General features: G+C 37.5%; 1 protein-coding gene and 1 long non-coding RNA gene across 4 annotated transcripts in view; one reads left to right on the forward strand and one right to left on the reverse strand.

Moving 5' to 3' along the window:
• Positions 1 to 17662, reverse strand: part of LOC148645622 (homeodomain-interacting protein kinase 3-like) — a 67014-nt gene that overhangs the window by 48074 nt on the left and 1278 nt on the right. For 2 of the 3 annotated variants that reach the window (XM_088611745.1, XM_088611743.1), the window contains exon 1: positions 9054 to 9428. The exons of the other annotated variant lie outside the window; for it this stretch is intronic. In XM_088611745.1, coding sequence (XP_088467871.1) covers positions 9054 to 9129 — 76 coding nt within the window. In that variant the 5' untranslated portion in view covers positions 9130 to 9428. Of the gene's footprint in view, positions 1 to 9053; positions 9429 to 17662 lie in introns of those variants that run through there. 3 annotated transcript variants of the gene reach the window in all.
• LOC148645623 (uncharacterized) lies at positions 8063 to 17615 on the forward strand. Its single transcript, XR_015928202.1, has 2 exons — positions 8063 to 8369; positions 11259 to 17615. It is a non-coding gene; the product is annotated as an uncharacterized LOC148645623 (long non-coding RNA).

Here is a 17662-nt window from a genome sequence, read left to right on the forward strand (position 1 = left end):
TCCCCTCCATCAGCAAGTTTCACAAAAGGAATCAAGCTAACCAAATTAAACGCATGTCTATTTGCAAACAAAGAGTACCCTTTTCACTGCATGAAGTTTTCTATAGGAAATAGTTTTCTAAAACACTCATCTAAGATCTGACTGGAGCTGTAGACCTTCTGCATGAAGCAAATTAGTATCCCTATGTGTCCCTCTGTTGTTTTTTTTAAATCAAAGGCCTATTCCATCCATTCTGCAACTGCTCTGAGGACAGCATGTTGCAACCTCTCTGCCATTCACACCTACGATAGGTTGACTCACAGTGGCATTCACAAAGCTTTCTTTCCCCCACTTACTGTTCAAGAAGAGACATTAATAAGGTCTGCTTGGGTGCTGTAAATCTGGACATCTAGGATACCTCCTTCTAACCCACATCGCTCCGACTTCATGATGTGTCATGCTATAGCACTGCAACCACCAGAGCCGACTAGGGTAAAAGCTGAATAAATTACCCAGCCACAGTCTAGTGAAAAGCATGTTTCAATAGAAACCTGTATCACTACTTCCATATGACTAACTTCACAAGGTTCACTTGACCTTTGAGACTTTCCTAGCAGCTTTCCTTGAGTCTCTAAGCAGCTGAGGTATACATCTAAAGTTTTTCAGGGAAGAAAAGAATAAAGAGAGGACTTTTCAGCAGAAACATCTCTGCAAGTAAGCTTTTTCAGGGCTAAGAGTCCATGATTATGACCATCAGACTCACTGCTGGAGTTTATGACAATTTTAGAGTTAAGGAGAGAGAGTATGCAACTCCCACCTGAATGGGACACTACATGCAAGAAAGCTGACATCCTTTTGCTTGGCTGTATACACTGGAATTAAGCAGGGCCCACTATCTTTCAAGCAATTACAAAGCTCTAATCAGCTCTCTATGAGTGGAACAAATTCTAACTGCACAGTATTTAATGAAATACAGTGATAAAAAAAATTAAACACTCTTTAACGTTCGTCAATTCTAGTTTGGCTAAAAAAATGATTTTCTGTGGCTGCAGCATAATTTAAAAATGTTTTGAGAGGCAGACCACTATCTTATTAGGACAAAATAATTATCACATGCAAACACTACTGCAAACAAAGTCAGTAACAAAGCTCAATCGTTATTTCTTGTTAAACCAAAAATGGTTATTGAAATGGAAAACTGGCTCTTAAAAGACAAACAAAATATTTAGTGCATTCCAAACCAGTTAATCAATACTATGAACATGATGGTTTCCAAATCCCATAGGAATTCTCCTTATCAGATGCATGTGCTCTTTTAACTTAATTTAATTACATTTTCCATCCCAGTATTCAATATTCAGATTTACTCAAATTTTTCAATTGGCCAGCAAATTACATTAACCTTAACCAACTGGCTGGCTGGCTGGCTGGTTGGAGCAGTTTTTCTAGATATAATGTATTAAAGTCTCAGTGGAAGATTAACAGCAATCAGAGATTCAGGGAAATTTTCTAAACTGCTTGCTAGATCACCATCACTAGATTATGGTCTAAAAAACAAACAATTAACTAGTTTTAAAAAAAGACACTTCAAATAAAGGCCTACTGACAGTGAGAGTTTGTGAAGTCCTGAAGCAGACTGAATATTTTAAAACCCACCTTTTCTTTACTGTGGTTTCTCTCCATCTTCCTTATTTTCAAGACACTAAAAAATTATCTCCTTCACAAAGCAAATGAGCCATTTAAAATACCCTTAAAAATCAACTCCTAACCAAAAGCTCCCCGTCTTTTGAGGGGAAAGACAAGACAACAAGCTCAGTAGCCCAAATAGAGGTACAAGCTAAAGGGAAGACAGATAAGACAGCGCTATTCGACTAGCAAGCACGTGACTCTGACCACAGTGAAACGAAAGATTGCCAATTTCCCCTGTGCAAGGTTTACTTCTGGTGAAGTTGAAGTGCAGAAGCATTCCGGATAAAGCTTTAAAAATGTATTTTACTATCAATACCTCATAAAGCAGTTTCCCAAAGCCTAACACTTGCAAAGAGCTACTACTGCCTTGTTTAGATAGTTGGTTAAGATGCATCTACTTTCAAATTCAAGCAATTTTGTACTGCCAAAAAAAAAAGACGTAACATGTTGCCATAAATATAGACACTGAAAGAGTGGAACTGTGCAAGTCAGTGCTTGTATAAAGGTGCGTCAAGGACAGATCAACAAGTAAAGGGGAAGTAATATCCACCTCCCTTATGTTCAATAACTCTCTAAAATATTAACCAAAACATAAAAAAACAAAAGAAAATGTGTTACAGATTCCAGGTTTGCACAAGGACACTGTAAAAGGAAAAAAAAATAGAAAACTTAAGTTGCAATGCTCAAACTGCATGTTAACTTAGTATTCACTATAGTAAAGGCAGTTTTGGGGAAAACGTTCAGAAATTCACCCACCAAATGCCAGGGACAAAACTTCCTTCTGCAAGTTTAAGTTAGCACTCATAATCCCCTATCAGCAATGAACAAATGCATGAAAAGACTGCAGAAAACACTCCACCCTGGAAAAAAAGGTTGCCTGCAAAAGCCAAATTCCAAATTAACTATGAGCCAATTACAGAAGGAAATGTTGCAAAAGGCTCACTGAATTTTTTTACCACAAAAACAATGAGAGAGGTGGCCAGTCCTTGATGTGTGAGGTTACACACTATATGACTATTTTTAAGACTTCTGAGAACTCATATTACAGTCACTGCCATGTGTAAAATGAAATCTTCAACCCCCTCTCTAACAGAAAACATTAAAACGACTCAAGTCAGCCAGCTGGACAGAACATATCACCATGTAGGCTGCTTTGCATGCAAGCCAAAAATAACAGCACTATTATGAATATAGCAGTGCTACCACGACAACCATCTGTTTGACAAAGAGAGCCTCCTGTATTCCAGTAAATTAAAAGGGCTATTTAATGTTTATGGGACTTGACCAGCACCCCAGGACAAGTGTTCTCCATGCAAACCACATCTCGCCAATTCAATAATCGGGCAACTTCTCGTTGGGTAATAAGTTATGTTGTGTATGCCAAAATTGTAATCCAATTTCAAACAGCTCAGGGCGCAGCTTAAAAAAAAAAAAGATAGACAAGCCGACTGCCACCCTTCTGGTGTTGTTCCTTCATACTTTTCTTTACCTCAATGTCCACATTACTTCACAATGACACGGAAAGTTGTTCTATTTTATTTACAGCAGTTCATCTTCGCCTGTGAATTAGCCTATTGGCAGGAAATCAATCACATGCCTGCCCCTTGCATTATTTGGTGGCAGCCAATGAAAAGGTATGAGCCATATCAACAAATACATAAGCCAGAAAGGAATTATGGTCTCAGAATTAGAGAACCCGATCCTTTCACAATCAGCTTGATGAGTTCCAAACATGAAGGGAATGACATCACTGATTGCCTCACAACTAACAGCAAACACTTTTGCAAAACAGTTCTCTCAGAGCCATTTCATGCTTCCCATAATCTACCACAGGACTCTCAGATCCGATTAGCAAGTGACAGACCTACAGCAAACAAAAGGAACGGAAAAGGTCAATGACAAAAAAGGCTCAAAACGGACCATGTTTCCCAGATGACAACAAGGCAGAGCTAAAAGTCTTGTTAAATGGCTTGCCTAGCAGCCCACACAGAGTAAACATTAACAAACCAGCCATTAAGGTCTCTGTTTATAGAGTAGGTCAAGACAAACGCACTTCTCCCAAAAAAGTAGCACCAAAGAAAAATTAGCTTGGTCTGTTTCACATGGAAATACTTACGCGTCAGTTTCAAATGACCTAGGGGCAGAATTAATTTTTCCAAAGTTTGTTACACAGCTGGAAAACTGACATTAAGCCCTTTGCAACGCTGTGCACACTGTCATAAATGTTTACACTTTAGTTGGAATGATCACAATGAAAGGGGGGCTCATTTTGTTTTCCCTCCTTAACGCACAAAAGAAATCTGTTTCACTTTCATTCTCCGATTGCTAATCTGATGCTGTAAAGGTAATCTTCGAAGCACCCCACTTAGGTTAAGATCAAACGGCCCACAAAAGCAGGCACAGAAAAATTTAAAAAGAATATCTCTAGATTTTTCATTGTACTAGAAGTCTTCCATCTCCAGAAAGTCATCTGGACACCAGTCTCACTCTGTTCTCATGATAAATGTCTATCTCAAAACATTGTCACTTCTGCCTGAGAAGACAAAACATACAATACTTGATCATGAAGCTAAACTCAAACGTTCCCAAAGGCCAACCTTATGATATAAGAGATCCACAGATTATCTTTCACTGAACATTTTAATTCCAAAAGAGAGAGAACCGGGATATTTTGGTGTTGCTCCATTGCCGGAGTTTTAAAACTTTCCATGTTGCACAGGATACTTTCTTACTGAATCATGCAAAATTAAGCATACAAAAATTAAGATGAGTACTACATCCTCAAGTATTTATAAAAAAAAAATCCAACTCCACCCAAAGCAGCTGACAAACTTCCTTTTCACAAAGATGTACAACAAGCACCTCGCTTCAGTAAGTCATCACAACACTAAACCTACCAAGATGCCAGATGTAAGGTCTGCCTGCTAGAACTACCACATGTAGCCTGATATGTCACGGAACTGTGAGAAGACTCTATAGTATCGAATGACATGACTCACAGCTTTATGTTTTTAATGGCTACTGGCTGTAATTGCTTGCTGCTGACCGCTCCCAGTCAGGATCAATCTGAAAAAGAAAATAAATATAAAGCACCTGCCAAGTGATCAAACACTCATGTAGTGAAACAGCTCTCTTTTAGTGAAATTATTTTCTGACTTTCCGAGTCAGACTTTCCTCCCAAAAAAAAAGGAAAACTTTCAAGGTACCTGGAAACACAACCCGTGTACTGTATAAAATGTCACTTGGTTTGTATGCAGACACAAAATTAAAGCTGTCCAAAGGTACAATTTGCAATACTCCACTGCAATCACACACAGAACTAAAGGCCATGTTTTGAGCCTCCTGTACCTTTTTTAATACATTTAATAATATCAAATAATCATGAAATACATCAATTATTTACCCATGAGTCAAAAATAAAATGTAAAAATCTCTCGGTTTTGAAGAGCAAGCCAGTTTAGAAAGAAGCTGGTTATACATGTTTAAGAAAAAATAGAAAACACGAGCCACTCACTTCAGAAAATGTCAATGACGGCGTGAAAAGACAGGACATTCAAACTGCTGCATTTCGTCATGCCAGCTCGTATTTTCCAGGGTGTATTATTCACCTCCTTTTACAGTGAAGAATAGGCTAAGATAGACTATCAGTAAATGACACAGCAGTACAATGAGGCCTCAGTAAAACCTTTTAAGGCTCCGCATTCAATGCCTTAATGGAAGGGAAAGTTTTATTTATGCTGCTTTTGAAGTTAAAAGACATGCAGGGAATACCATGTAATTGTTCATTTCATATCCAACAGAAGAGATTTTCAGCAAATTACACACAAGATTTTTTTTTTACTTCTTAATAAATTACCCTAGGACTGATATGTGGAAAATCATAGATTTTTTTTATTTCTTGATAACACTTGAAATAATATAATATCAATAGCACACAAACTTTTAGATTCTGAATTCGGGAATGCAAGATATTCTGTTTGTTAAACATGAAGGCATACTGCCCAGTTTTAGTCTCATTTCTTCAATGGGATTTGCAAAGGGCTACATTATAAAAACACATACATGAGAAAAAGAATAAATACATGCCGATATTGATAAAAACTTCTAAAGGAAGTTCTGCGATATGTTTGTTGCACCAAACATCATGCAGTGCAGGTTATGGACTAGGCAGGATCACACAGCGAAGGAAGCCTCACTATGAACCAGCAAATTCACTCATACTGAGGTAACTCATCTGCCAACCTGTCAGCTTATCTTGAAGCACAATGGTGACAAGACCATCTGCGCTTGTAATGACGCACATACTGAGGATCACAGTAACCAGAGTGAGCTCAACAGCGGCTGCACAGACAAAAAAAAAACACCTGAAGTACAGGCTCAGCTTTGCTGTTCTGATCAATTTATGGGATGTTTGCACTGCATCACAGTGTGCATCACCGATTCATCTGGCTGCATGAACACACATGAAGATTGACATTAACTGCTGCACTGTTTAGTGTTCAAGCGGAAACTTCAGCGCTAGATATATCAAGACATGAAATTTCGGAAGGGGAGGTGTACAAAGTAAGTTTAAATGGTGACTGCAGAATGTGACACTAACAAAATGGATTACAAAGTTGAGAGAAACATCATGAATCTGCTTTCAGAATAAAACAAACTATGATTCAGTGCAGTGGGAAAAAAAAGACAAATGACATCCTACATTTTGTAAGATACGCAAACTACAATTAACCACTAGATAGAACAAGTTCAATGCCCTGAAAGAAATCTATAGCACTGGTGCACATTAGCCAAACCCACAGGCTGAAAAGAAGAATGTTTCTTTCTTTAACTATGCAAACCTACGGGGCTCAGTTGGGAGACCATGTTTTCCAAGATGTCAGGTCACTAGTCACATAACTTTTTTTTCCAGTCTTTGTCTTCACACTCCTGCATTCTCCCAGGAAATTTAGCTTGGCTCATAAAACAGACAATATTCTTGTGCTGTTTGATGCCTCTGGGATACATATAGCAGGGTCAAAATAAATGTTTACAACTGTAAATAAAGATATTTGTGTTTGGCTTAATTTTAAATGTGTTTTTTTTTTGGTCAGGCCCCCTTTTTTTAAAAAAGAAAATCTATTTCAGAGCAACTTATTGAGGACACAGAGGATGGTTGCATAACAATCTATGTCAAGGTTTAAAAAAAGACAGTTAATTTTGCTAAATACACTAATCACATTTAATGATTAATTTAAGGCCATTTTAACACTTTTTTCTTGGATAATTAAATTCCCCTTTTATAGAGCATTGTGGGGGGAAAAAGAAAGTGCTTCTCACATTAATGGGTGATACAAACATCCTAGGCACTTTAATAACTAAACTATGACCAATGCTTTAGCTTGATCTAGAAGACTCAAAAGGGTAATACCTGAATTTTTTATAAAAGTTTTTCGATTATTTCCATGAAAAATAAATACTACAGAAGCTACGGTAAATACTGTAATTTTTAAGAAGACCTGGTAAAGTTTAGATCACAAACACAAAAAAATAAAGGAAGTCTTCAGCTACTGCAACAAAGGAAACTGCAAAAATAGGATATGTGTCAAGGTAGTTACAGCACAAGGAGGCCTGACAAAAAAAAGCTAGAGAATGTTAACTACTGAAGCATGAACAGTCATGAAAACAGTTTTGTTTAGGTCAACACAAGATTAAATAACAGTGCTTAAGGAATGCACTGAAACTAGTTTCCTTCTGCAACCTCCTTATGCACGTGGTCAGGACATAATTAAACACTCAATCTATTTCAGACGTATACTTTTCCAAGGCTACTAATGACAGAGTAAATAAAAAAGCCCAGCCTTTGTGCTTTCTAGCCAGATGGCAGGCACATTATCCTGTGACTTCTACATGACTTATCCCCCTGCTAAATAAGATCATTCTTCTAAAACAGTAGTGTTTTATATTTATTTCATGCTAGCCATAGGGGAGGAATTATGCTGGCTAGTCTGTAACCAGGTAACAAAAAATGCCTTTGGATCTTATCTACTTCTCACATTATATCATAGTCTGATATTTTAGCCACATCACACACCATGTGAAACAAGCTCAGACATCTACAGGCAAGGAAGTTCCCTTGTTCATATGAAAAAAATGAACTTGAAAGTACCTGGATCTTCAGTTTTAAACTACAGGCCTGCATCTGTTAAAGGAACAAACTGTGGGAAATGAAACTGATCCCATTCTATGATTCATCGGCTCAAACCTGAAGCTACTGGTAAACAAAATTATTTTTAGTATTTTTTTTCTATGCTGTGTATCTTAAACGAGTTTTTCTCTTGTTTATTTTTTAAAAAAAACATTTAAAACCTGGGATCAAAATCATTTAAGTAGACCAGCTAGTTCTATGCAGCAACTGGACCGTTTACTGAAAAGTATAACTTGTTTTTCTTAAATATTTGCAAAGAAAGATTTCGTTCTTCGCTTTTTAAAAAAAAAATCAGTTGGCAGCACTTAAAACTAACCTTTGCCCAGACACACAAAGAAATCGTTGATCTAGAACAAACCACCAGAATTGCAGCAATTCTATTTTATAATCCTCCAGAGTTAGTCCCACCACAACACAGGACAGGTCCCTATACGAAGTGTCTACCGGAGCTTTCAAATCACGATCTGGCCTGTTTTATTCGGAGAAACGACAAAGTCTCTGAGATCGGACCTATGTGAGTATCACAGCACTTACTATAAGAATTAAATCGGTCCAATATGTTTTAAGTGAAAACCGTCAGAGTCACAATTATACCTGACTTCGCGACAGAACTGTAATTCAATCACCAGAACCGAAGATAAATATTTTTAAATCCCGATTACAAGCCTTCGTTTCCGTTCTGCTGTTTTTAAATGTTTAGAGAAGTCGTTTTCCTTCGCACAGTCAAGATGAACGAATTATTTTGCACAAACAACTCTCTGCCATACCTCGAGTAAGAAGTACATCCGCAAAAAAAAAAACCATTAAACAAACTCAAGTTTTACAAACCTCATGTATCGACAGGGAAATAAGATATAATTATAGCGTTTTTCGGCGATCGGTGCTTAATTATTGCTCAACCTGCGGACTTTCGTGGTGGTCAGTGTTTTAACAGTCTCCCCCATCAGAGGCATTAAATTTATTTAATTCTAAAACATGGAATATAGCGAGTTAAACGTCAAAATTCAAGCAAACGAAGTAATCGCTCCAATAACAGACTGATAAGGTTACTTAATCGGATATAAAAACTATGCAACAATGTAGCTAGTTAACTAAACTTTGTGGTGTTTAACCTGTCGTTCAAAAAAAAACCGAATTGCTGTTGCCGAGTTAGATTGCGTGTCTCGGAAAACAGATCGAGAAAAACGAACCGACTTACCTTCACAGATATTAACAACTGTTAGAATCCAGGGCTTCTCTGAACATGTTATGGAGTTACAGTGTACCCATACCATGCCCAGCCAGCCTGTACTGCTGCCATCTTGTCCTGGACAACAGGAGGAGAGACCTCTCCGTCGACAAAACCACCACCTCCCTCATTTCAAACTTCAAATAACTCGCGCATAAAATCACTCAGCAGGGTCAGACCAAGTCCAGCGGGTAGCTAACGAGTTCCGTTTACAGGAAAGGTAGCTTTTCTCTTGGTTGCAAGGGCGGAAATGCCCATGTTTTCGATGTTAATCGGGGACTCGCCGCCCCTCAAACCCCGCTGCTCCTGCCGTTTCCTCTCTGCCTCTAACATGTCTCTCTCCGCTGCGTGTGGAATGTTTGTGTGCCCGTGGAGCGAGACCAGAGGAATCGATCGCAGAGCTCGTTCGACACTGCGTGTTACCGTAATTACCCCCCGGAGAGCGACAGGAGCGCATACGGAAAACGTAAACATAGCATCTTTTTTTTTTTGTAATAAAACCCTTCTGGTAGAAAGAGAACACCACGTTAAGTCGTGATTTAACTTCAATTAGTTACAGACGGATTCCTTTATTGGTTACACATAACGCTACTACTGTAAATATTAGAACATAAAATCAGCAGATTAGCCGAAACAAGTCACCGTCGGGACAGATGCACGGGGCAAAGGTGTTCTGTTGCGCTAGAATTTATTTTGCATCCTAGGGGCCCTTAACAGCGTATGAGGACCTTAAACAAATAATTATAATAATTATTATTAATAATTAGATAGAGCATGTGGCAAAGGACAGAGGAGTATTAATAGAAAATACATTTTTTTAAAATCTTACGAGTGCATCCAAGTGGCTGGTAAGAAGAAGTAAGAAGTAAGAAGCTGGTAAAAAGAAAAACGGGTTGGGGGGCTTCCTGGGAAACTGAGAAACGAACGTTTAACAACTGAGGCAATGTTTTAACGTGCTCCTTTATTGTTGTTTTACGGTACTTTCTGGTGCTGCAGGCTCTGTACCGAGCTGCTCGGCCAACCTGAGGCACTGCAACACGTTTTCCCACGTTACACCTTGTGGACGTGTAGAGCGATCAATATTGTAACCTGATTCTTTTAAACAATACCAGTGTGTTAGTGCAATTACCTCCCTCGTAACAAATTAAAACTGACTTTTATTCCCACTCAATTATTTCACTCTTCCTCCCTTCAATCCCATTGCAGTCATTGTTTTCTTATAGCTTCCCCGACGTTTCATCGAACTTTGTTTACTACATAATAATCAGATGGATTAATTAGTTCATAATCAGTTATTCTGTAACCGAATGTGTTTTTACAGCTGTACGGTGCATACAAAAGCACTGCTGATAGTACAGCCCTTGATTGTTCGCGATACCCGTGACAAGATGCATTAGAATGTCTTCTTTAAAAGGAAAAAATACAAAGTTAGCTCTGTGATTCTGTTTTATTCTGTCATTTCCTCCTGAGCCGTTTCTCCACTAACTTCTCTACAGAACTACAGCCATTTATTTCACCTCAGACAATTCTGCCAAAGTTATTTATACACCCCAACACATCTTGTCTGTCTGGTCGTACAGTAAGTATTGATTTGGAATTTCAATTTTTGTTCTAGCAAGGCTGTGTTTAAACGAGATTAATTCTAAATATATTTTAATGAAACAATTCACTTAAGAATAAGTAGTTGTGCGTTCCTTATCTAAGTCACAGAACGGTTTTCCGAGTCTTCAGCTCTTTGTTCTGGGGAATAATGGCACAGTGTTTTCTCTCCCATATCGTTGAGCCATCACCATTAGTGTCTTGCTAGTATTCTATCATTTAAGGACAATCAGGAGGTTGTTCTGTAAGTAGTAATTATTTTCCCTGAACCCTGAAATGTGCCGTGACCGTGAAAGCCTTATTTCACTAGTTGCCTGATGTGATTTCAGGTGCTGTTGTCATTCACTTAAATTCTGACTCGACCTGGTGGTTTTCAGGACCCTGTTGGCTTGAAACACAATGCTGTCGCCCCTGAGGGGTGAAGTGTCACATCACAGAGCTAGTATGCAAAATCAATGCAAAAGATCCCCAATACATCAATCACTCTGATCCACACGTCTTCATTTAGCAATGTGGGATAATGGGATTTAATCTACATCAATACTTAACCATTCATTTTCTCATCTCTTCTTCCAGTTCAGAGTCGCGGGGGAGCCAGAGCCCATCCTGGCAAGCAAGAGACACAAGGCAGGGTACACCCTGGATAGTACGCCCGTCCAGTGCAGGACAGACAGATACAAACCTTCAAGCACACAGGCCCAATTGTTCCAGCAGCCAATTAACAACCAGTATGGTTTTTGGACTGTGGGAGGAAACCAGAGCACCCAGAGGAAACCCACGTGGACACAGGGAGAACATACAAGCTCAGGTAGGACCCGAGGTTCGGAACTGAGCCTAGGAAAGGCCCTGGCACTGTGAGGCAGAAATGTTAACCACTGCACCACCCTGCCGCCCCCAAAACTATAAATTAACAGAGGCCAGCTGACAGCTTCCTAGAAAGAGAGATGAGATTCTTTTTGAAGGACCAGGGCTGAGAAGACGAATCAGGCATTCCCTTTCAAAACAGGAATGTAATCATCATCACCAAGGAGGACCGACGTACCAAAACCACCCCAAACAAGCTGGAGGCTCCAAAGCAGCCTGTTGCACAAACATGCAGACCAACGGGCACAGAGTACCCATCATAATGAACACACAGTCCTAGAACTTGGCAAACAAAGAGGCTGAAGACCAGGCAGATCTTCAGACGTATCCACAGAGGCTCTGTCAAAGAGTGCCCAAGAAGTGGTCTGTGCCCCGTAGGAAAACTACAGGATAGTTCCCAGAAATGGGAGGCCAGAGGCCTCATAGGTAAGTCAGATAGTATCCGTGGTCCATTGGTCTATTCTTAGAGAGGGCACAGAGATTCTGCCACTAAACATGACAAACAGGCAGCCTGCCTGCTGAATGTGTCCTATTCAGAGAATCATTGCCCATGCCTGCACAGGGCGGAAAAGATGTGGTGGTGGGAGTGTGACAGGGCTCTCAGTCCGAGGCACCCCAGAGAAAGAAGGTTGGATTGGGCTGCAGGCAGGCCCACGACCGGTCAGGCGCGATATGAAGAGAGGAGTCTACAACCCTGCGGCTAGAGGTGACGGCCAGCAACAAAGAGTTGTCATAGGTACCAAGGAGCTGTTGTGACTCGGCAATTCGAAAGAAGCTTGTATCAAGGCACTCAAGACCACAGGAAGGTACGTACTGAAAAGGAACTGAAGGTCTATCAGTTGGGCAGAGACTCCAAGTTCCCTGAAAAGAATAGATGCAAAATACACTTCGAGGTTAGGAGGAGCTTCCCCATCATCTCACAGAGACCGCAGGTGCCAAAGAGACATGACAAAAGGATGGGTTCAGGCTCCAAGTCATACATCACGACACTAAGAAAGGCTTCCTTTATCAAAGGGCCAGATCCTTCAGGGGCTTCACAGATGGCTCCTGACACTGACAAGACATTCATCAACATGGACAACAAGGTCTCCAAGGGTACTACTTCCTTTTTTATAGTCCAATTCTATTACATATACATATTTTGAAAATTATTTTTGGGAGAAACATATCTTACTATTATGTGGTGGATATTTAGTATTTTTTTAAATATTTTTAAAGCAATGTATTGTTTGTAAAACAAATATCAAGAGAGAACAAAAAAACAAAACCAATGAGCAACTTCCTTCTGCTTTTTAACTCATTTTATATTTTTAGTGGAAGTTCGCTTTCTGTGTGATTTTGTCATTTCATTTTTTAAGGCTCTATAAAAATGTTGTGGTTAAATAGCATCATTAAATTAGTCTAAAATTTAAATGGAGGTGGTTCTAACAGCTTCTCTGACAGTTCTGACTGACAAAGTGATCCCTTAGGAATTACGAATGTCTTTGTTGTAATAAGCATTTTATATGGCTAGACTCAGCAGTCACAGGGGAGACTCTCCATTATGTTAAGGTGGTCTATGGATGCTTAGTAGTTAACTTGTTAATCACAGGGGAAACTGATTTTTACTCTCCGATTTACAGTGCCAAATGGTGGTTTATTATTGGGACAGAAAAGGATCAATTCACAACCTGACATTCCTCATGCTGTCTGGAAAAAAAAACCCAATCCATTTCCTTCCATTCAACACTTTTACGAATCTTTCAGCTGTTGAGCTGACCCCTGTGGTGTTCCTTGAAAAAAATACTAGCAAAGTAGAAAAACAAATCTACAAGTTAAAAAGGGACAGTCAATTGACTTCTGCTGTTACAGATTCTAAAAAAGCAAATGCTTTTTTATAACACATTTAAAGCAATCAACACAAACCAGTTAAACTCACAATGAAAAATATGAAATATGAAAAAAAACTTTCTAAAGTTATATAAAACATTGTTATGCAGATTGCGGGGAAGGATATAGATATTGCCATTGCATGAATTGTTCTTACCTGATTGAAACAGCAAGACCTCTTTGTTAAGCACCTAGTGAACATTATACTTAAAATACTTTTCACTAGAAAGATTACAGAATAATATCTGATGAAAAAAACTATCTCACTAGATTAGGTTAATCTGATTATATTTGATAAATTACTGGAATGGTTATCTTATGTTCAACTAAAATAAACCATTACTAAATAACAGTAACCTTTACAGTTAAAAATAATTTTCTTGGTCAAAAGCACACCAAGAACTGCTTATTATTGGGAGTTACGACTGTAACTACATTATATTTTTTTCCTTGTCTTTCCTTTAATCATTTTGAATCAGATTCTGAGTAAATGTAAGGATAGAAAAGATAATTTTATTTAAGCTTTTTCTACATTCAATAAAAACTTTTAAAAGCATAACAGTTTTATGATGGAATATAGTTCAAAACCATTTTTTTCTGACTTTCTTGTCTGTCTACAATAAATACATTTGTGAATAAACAAAAAACATTAATGCTGCAGTGATCGAAAATATATTAAAACCAATTTTATAAAGATATAAAAAACAACAATGATTAATACAGAACACTGACAGCAAGCATATTGGGTATGTAACCATAATATTGTCTGTTTGAATACCTATTGAATGAGACAGGCAAAATATTGATGAAAAAAACTGTTTGTTTATTTTATACATATCGTAAACAGTAAACATGGGAGCATGTTTTTCCCATAGCGTTTTTTGCAAGGCCTCCATTCGAAGTATAATATTAATATGCAAGTTGCCAAGGAAACTGCATGTTTTTTCTCAAGAAATCCCACAATAGAATCTGTGATATACTGCAGTAAAGGACCCTTGTTAAAAGTACAGAGCACCTGATGAGGGCCTTTAAAATGACTAACACTGACAAATATAAACAGTTTATAACCACTACCCCTTTTTCGAAGAAAACAAAAGCAGCTTTGAGAGCTTGCATGGGTAACAAAAGAGAAATGAATTAAATACAATTTCCCCCATTTAATCCTAGCCTAGCTGAACGGTTGAAATTCTCATTCATTTGAATTAGATCCAAAATGCATAAGGTGTCCAGACATTAAAACATTCTGAAAGTGCTGAAAGTGTTAAATCATGCAAACATTGAAATGGTTCTGTAATAGCAGATTCCTTGTTGTCTTTCTAGAAATAGCTAGACTAGGTCTGTGGATCAGTTGGCTACTAGCCACAAAACAGGCTGGATGGGCAAAGAATATCTTCTCCTCATGTGCAGCTTTTATGTTCTTATTGTCCTGGTGTAGATACTGTGTTTCTCTGGTGAGACAGAAAGACTTTGAAGATATTTTAGGCTTACTACATGTACATCTCCTGTGTTATTACGTACAGTATGTACTCACAGAAACAAAACAATGCTGAAGAGTCTGTGGCGAACAGATTTGTGGTTTAAAAAGTTTTGCACCTAGAGAGTTTGTTTTTCCTGACTGAAGCAGGAGAATACAGGCAATTGGCACATCTTATTATGGAAACAATAGCATTGTTGAAATGGAAATATCATTGAAATAGTATTTATTGCTCTCTTAGCACTTTACTGAAAGAGAAGCTTTAATTGTAAAAAAGATTGAAAACTTTTATACATGACATTTAGTATGTATATAGAGTCAGTTGAATGAAGGTATATCAGGTTCAGTGAGATGTCAGGCAAATTAATTTGTTTAATCATTTTAAACACATGACATCACTTTTCTCCATATTGTGTTTAACACTATACTTGTACTCTATACAGTCTTTGACCTTAAATTAAAAGTTGTATGATTTCATGATCACAAAATCTTTAGTCTTTCAAATCAAAGATGAATGCAGCAATTAGTTTAATTGCATTTGAATCAGACCATTTTTTTTAATTTACTCATTTGAATGCATTTTTTATCCTCTTGAAAAACAGGTGTCCTCATTAAAAGGTTATTTAAAGTAGCAAGCTTGAAGCTAACTTGTGAAATATAAATGGAAAAAAGTTTGAGTCACTGCTTTAATGAAAATTCTTCGAATTCATTATTGATTATTGCTGTGTGTGTAGGAAGACACTAGTGCGGTTCCCTCATTATGTCATGCTTTCCTGTGTTTTCTGCAATGCCCTAGGCTCAGTCAAACTTTACCAGTAATTCTGTTTTTATACATAAAAACTTGGGCAGGTCTGTTTGATGGTTCGTGTCGCGATTCTGTAGTTTCAATATCTTATCATCACACTATCTTATAATCTCACACAACCCGCCAAGCTCTTGTTCTAACAATCCTACCATGTAATGTGCTGTGATTTATCTATGATATCATGAAATGCATCGAGTCCTCTCAGGTTTCGTGTTCTAACACATTCTGCTCAAACAATCTGAATACCAGGAATGCCAACATGATAAAATCAAAATCTTAACCACAGGGAGTTTTCCTTAAAAGACAAAATTACCTCCAAAGATACTCTATGAAAACACAAAAAACATGTTACTGCCATAGCAACCCCCAAATCTTCTCTCTTGCACAACATATAATTGAAACAAACTGTTTCATGCCTCTGCAATACCAGTAGGGGGAAAATACCCAATAGAAAACCACTCACTACTTCACAGCTAAGCATCCAATCCCATCAGGTGCTTCCACTATGCTATTTTTTTCCATGATACGAAGGCTTATCTGCTTTCATATATCTGCTATTCAAACCACAGCATTAAAGTAAAAAATGATTTACAAGCATTTTAATTTTTCCAATAAATCGCTGATGACTGAGCAAAATAAATATGGCATCATACTATTGATATTTGATGCTGGCTTGGCTGTTAGGACAAGCCCTGGTTTGGCCTCATTTTGAACTGGGCGTTTCAGCCTTAAGAGGAATAAAATGTGGATGATTTCAGTAGCTTTGGGTATTACTTTCAGGCTTACAGTTGAAAACTCTCAGCTTGTTTTGGAAATGTAATAATAATAGATGGGGAAATAAACATTCAAACACCATAAATAAGCAAACTTCAAAAAATAAAATATGGTTAAAATGTGGAGTTGTGCCACAGTGCAAGTAGTACAAGAATTAGCTTCTGTTTGTTCCTTTAAAATGAAAATATTCAAGTTAATTGTTCCTTACCAAATCTTTTATATAATAATGATACTGTAATTATCTTAATTGTAGCTCTTGATGTGGCATAGTATACTCAATATATAAATGAAAGACAAAAATGTTGCATTAATAATCCTATGGTTCCAACATCCAAAGCATGCATATTATACAAAAGACTGGTTAAAATTGAGACTGAAATGCTTTTTACTACATATATAAAACACAAGCAATACTAATGAATGTACAAAAAAACAGTACATATCTGTCCAATATCAAGGTACCTTTTATGATGACAAATGTTTGCAAATGCTTGTGTCAGTGACACTGTACATGAAATGATACAAATGCAAAATACAAAAATCTTGTGATAGATTAAATTCACAATCCACTGAGCATAACTTTAATTATCTATTATTGTGTCCCTGCAGCTGATCAACACTGTGAGGAAGGTCATGTTCCTTCAGCCTGTGAAATTTCATTTCATTTGAATCTCAAGTGGCAATTTCTTTTACTTGTTTCCATCTTTTGTTAAGTTACTGCCTTCATTTAAAACAATTATTATATAGATAGTCTATGGATAGTTCCTTAAACAAATAACTTAGTTTTAATGTGTATTCTATAATATAGAAAAATCTGCAATATATTTATTTGCATATATACTATGAGAACATGTATCATAGTCACATATTTTTGTGATAAGGGTTTTAATTAATTCTCCTTTGATTATTTTGTTAGCCTAATAATTTAATTACCTGTGTAATTGTAATACTTCAAAAGTAGGCTCTGGTGTGATTTACAGGTAACTGTACCTATAATGAAGTGAATGTCATGTTTCATCAATGGTAAAAGACCTTGATAAAAGCCTACAGATGTCTAATTTAGAATATAATTACGAGAAGTGTTTTATTAACTGCGTTAAGTGTTTAATTAACTACTGCCATTGGAATAAAACCCAGAAGACACAAAGCCCTCCAGGAACTGAGTTTCTTGCCTAGATGAAAAATGACCAAACC

Source organism: Lepisosteus platostomus, chromosome 18, assembly GCF_059453375.1.
Source record: "Lepisosteus platostomus isolate fLepPlt1 chromosome 18, fLepPlt1.hap1, whole genome shotgun sequence".
Classification (NCBI taxonomy): domain Eukaryota; kingdom Metazoa; phylum Chordata; class Actinopteri; order Semionotiformes; family Lepisosteidae; genus Lepisosteus; species Lepisosteus platostomus.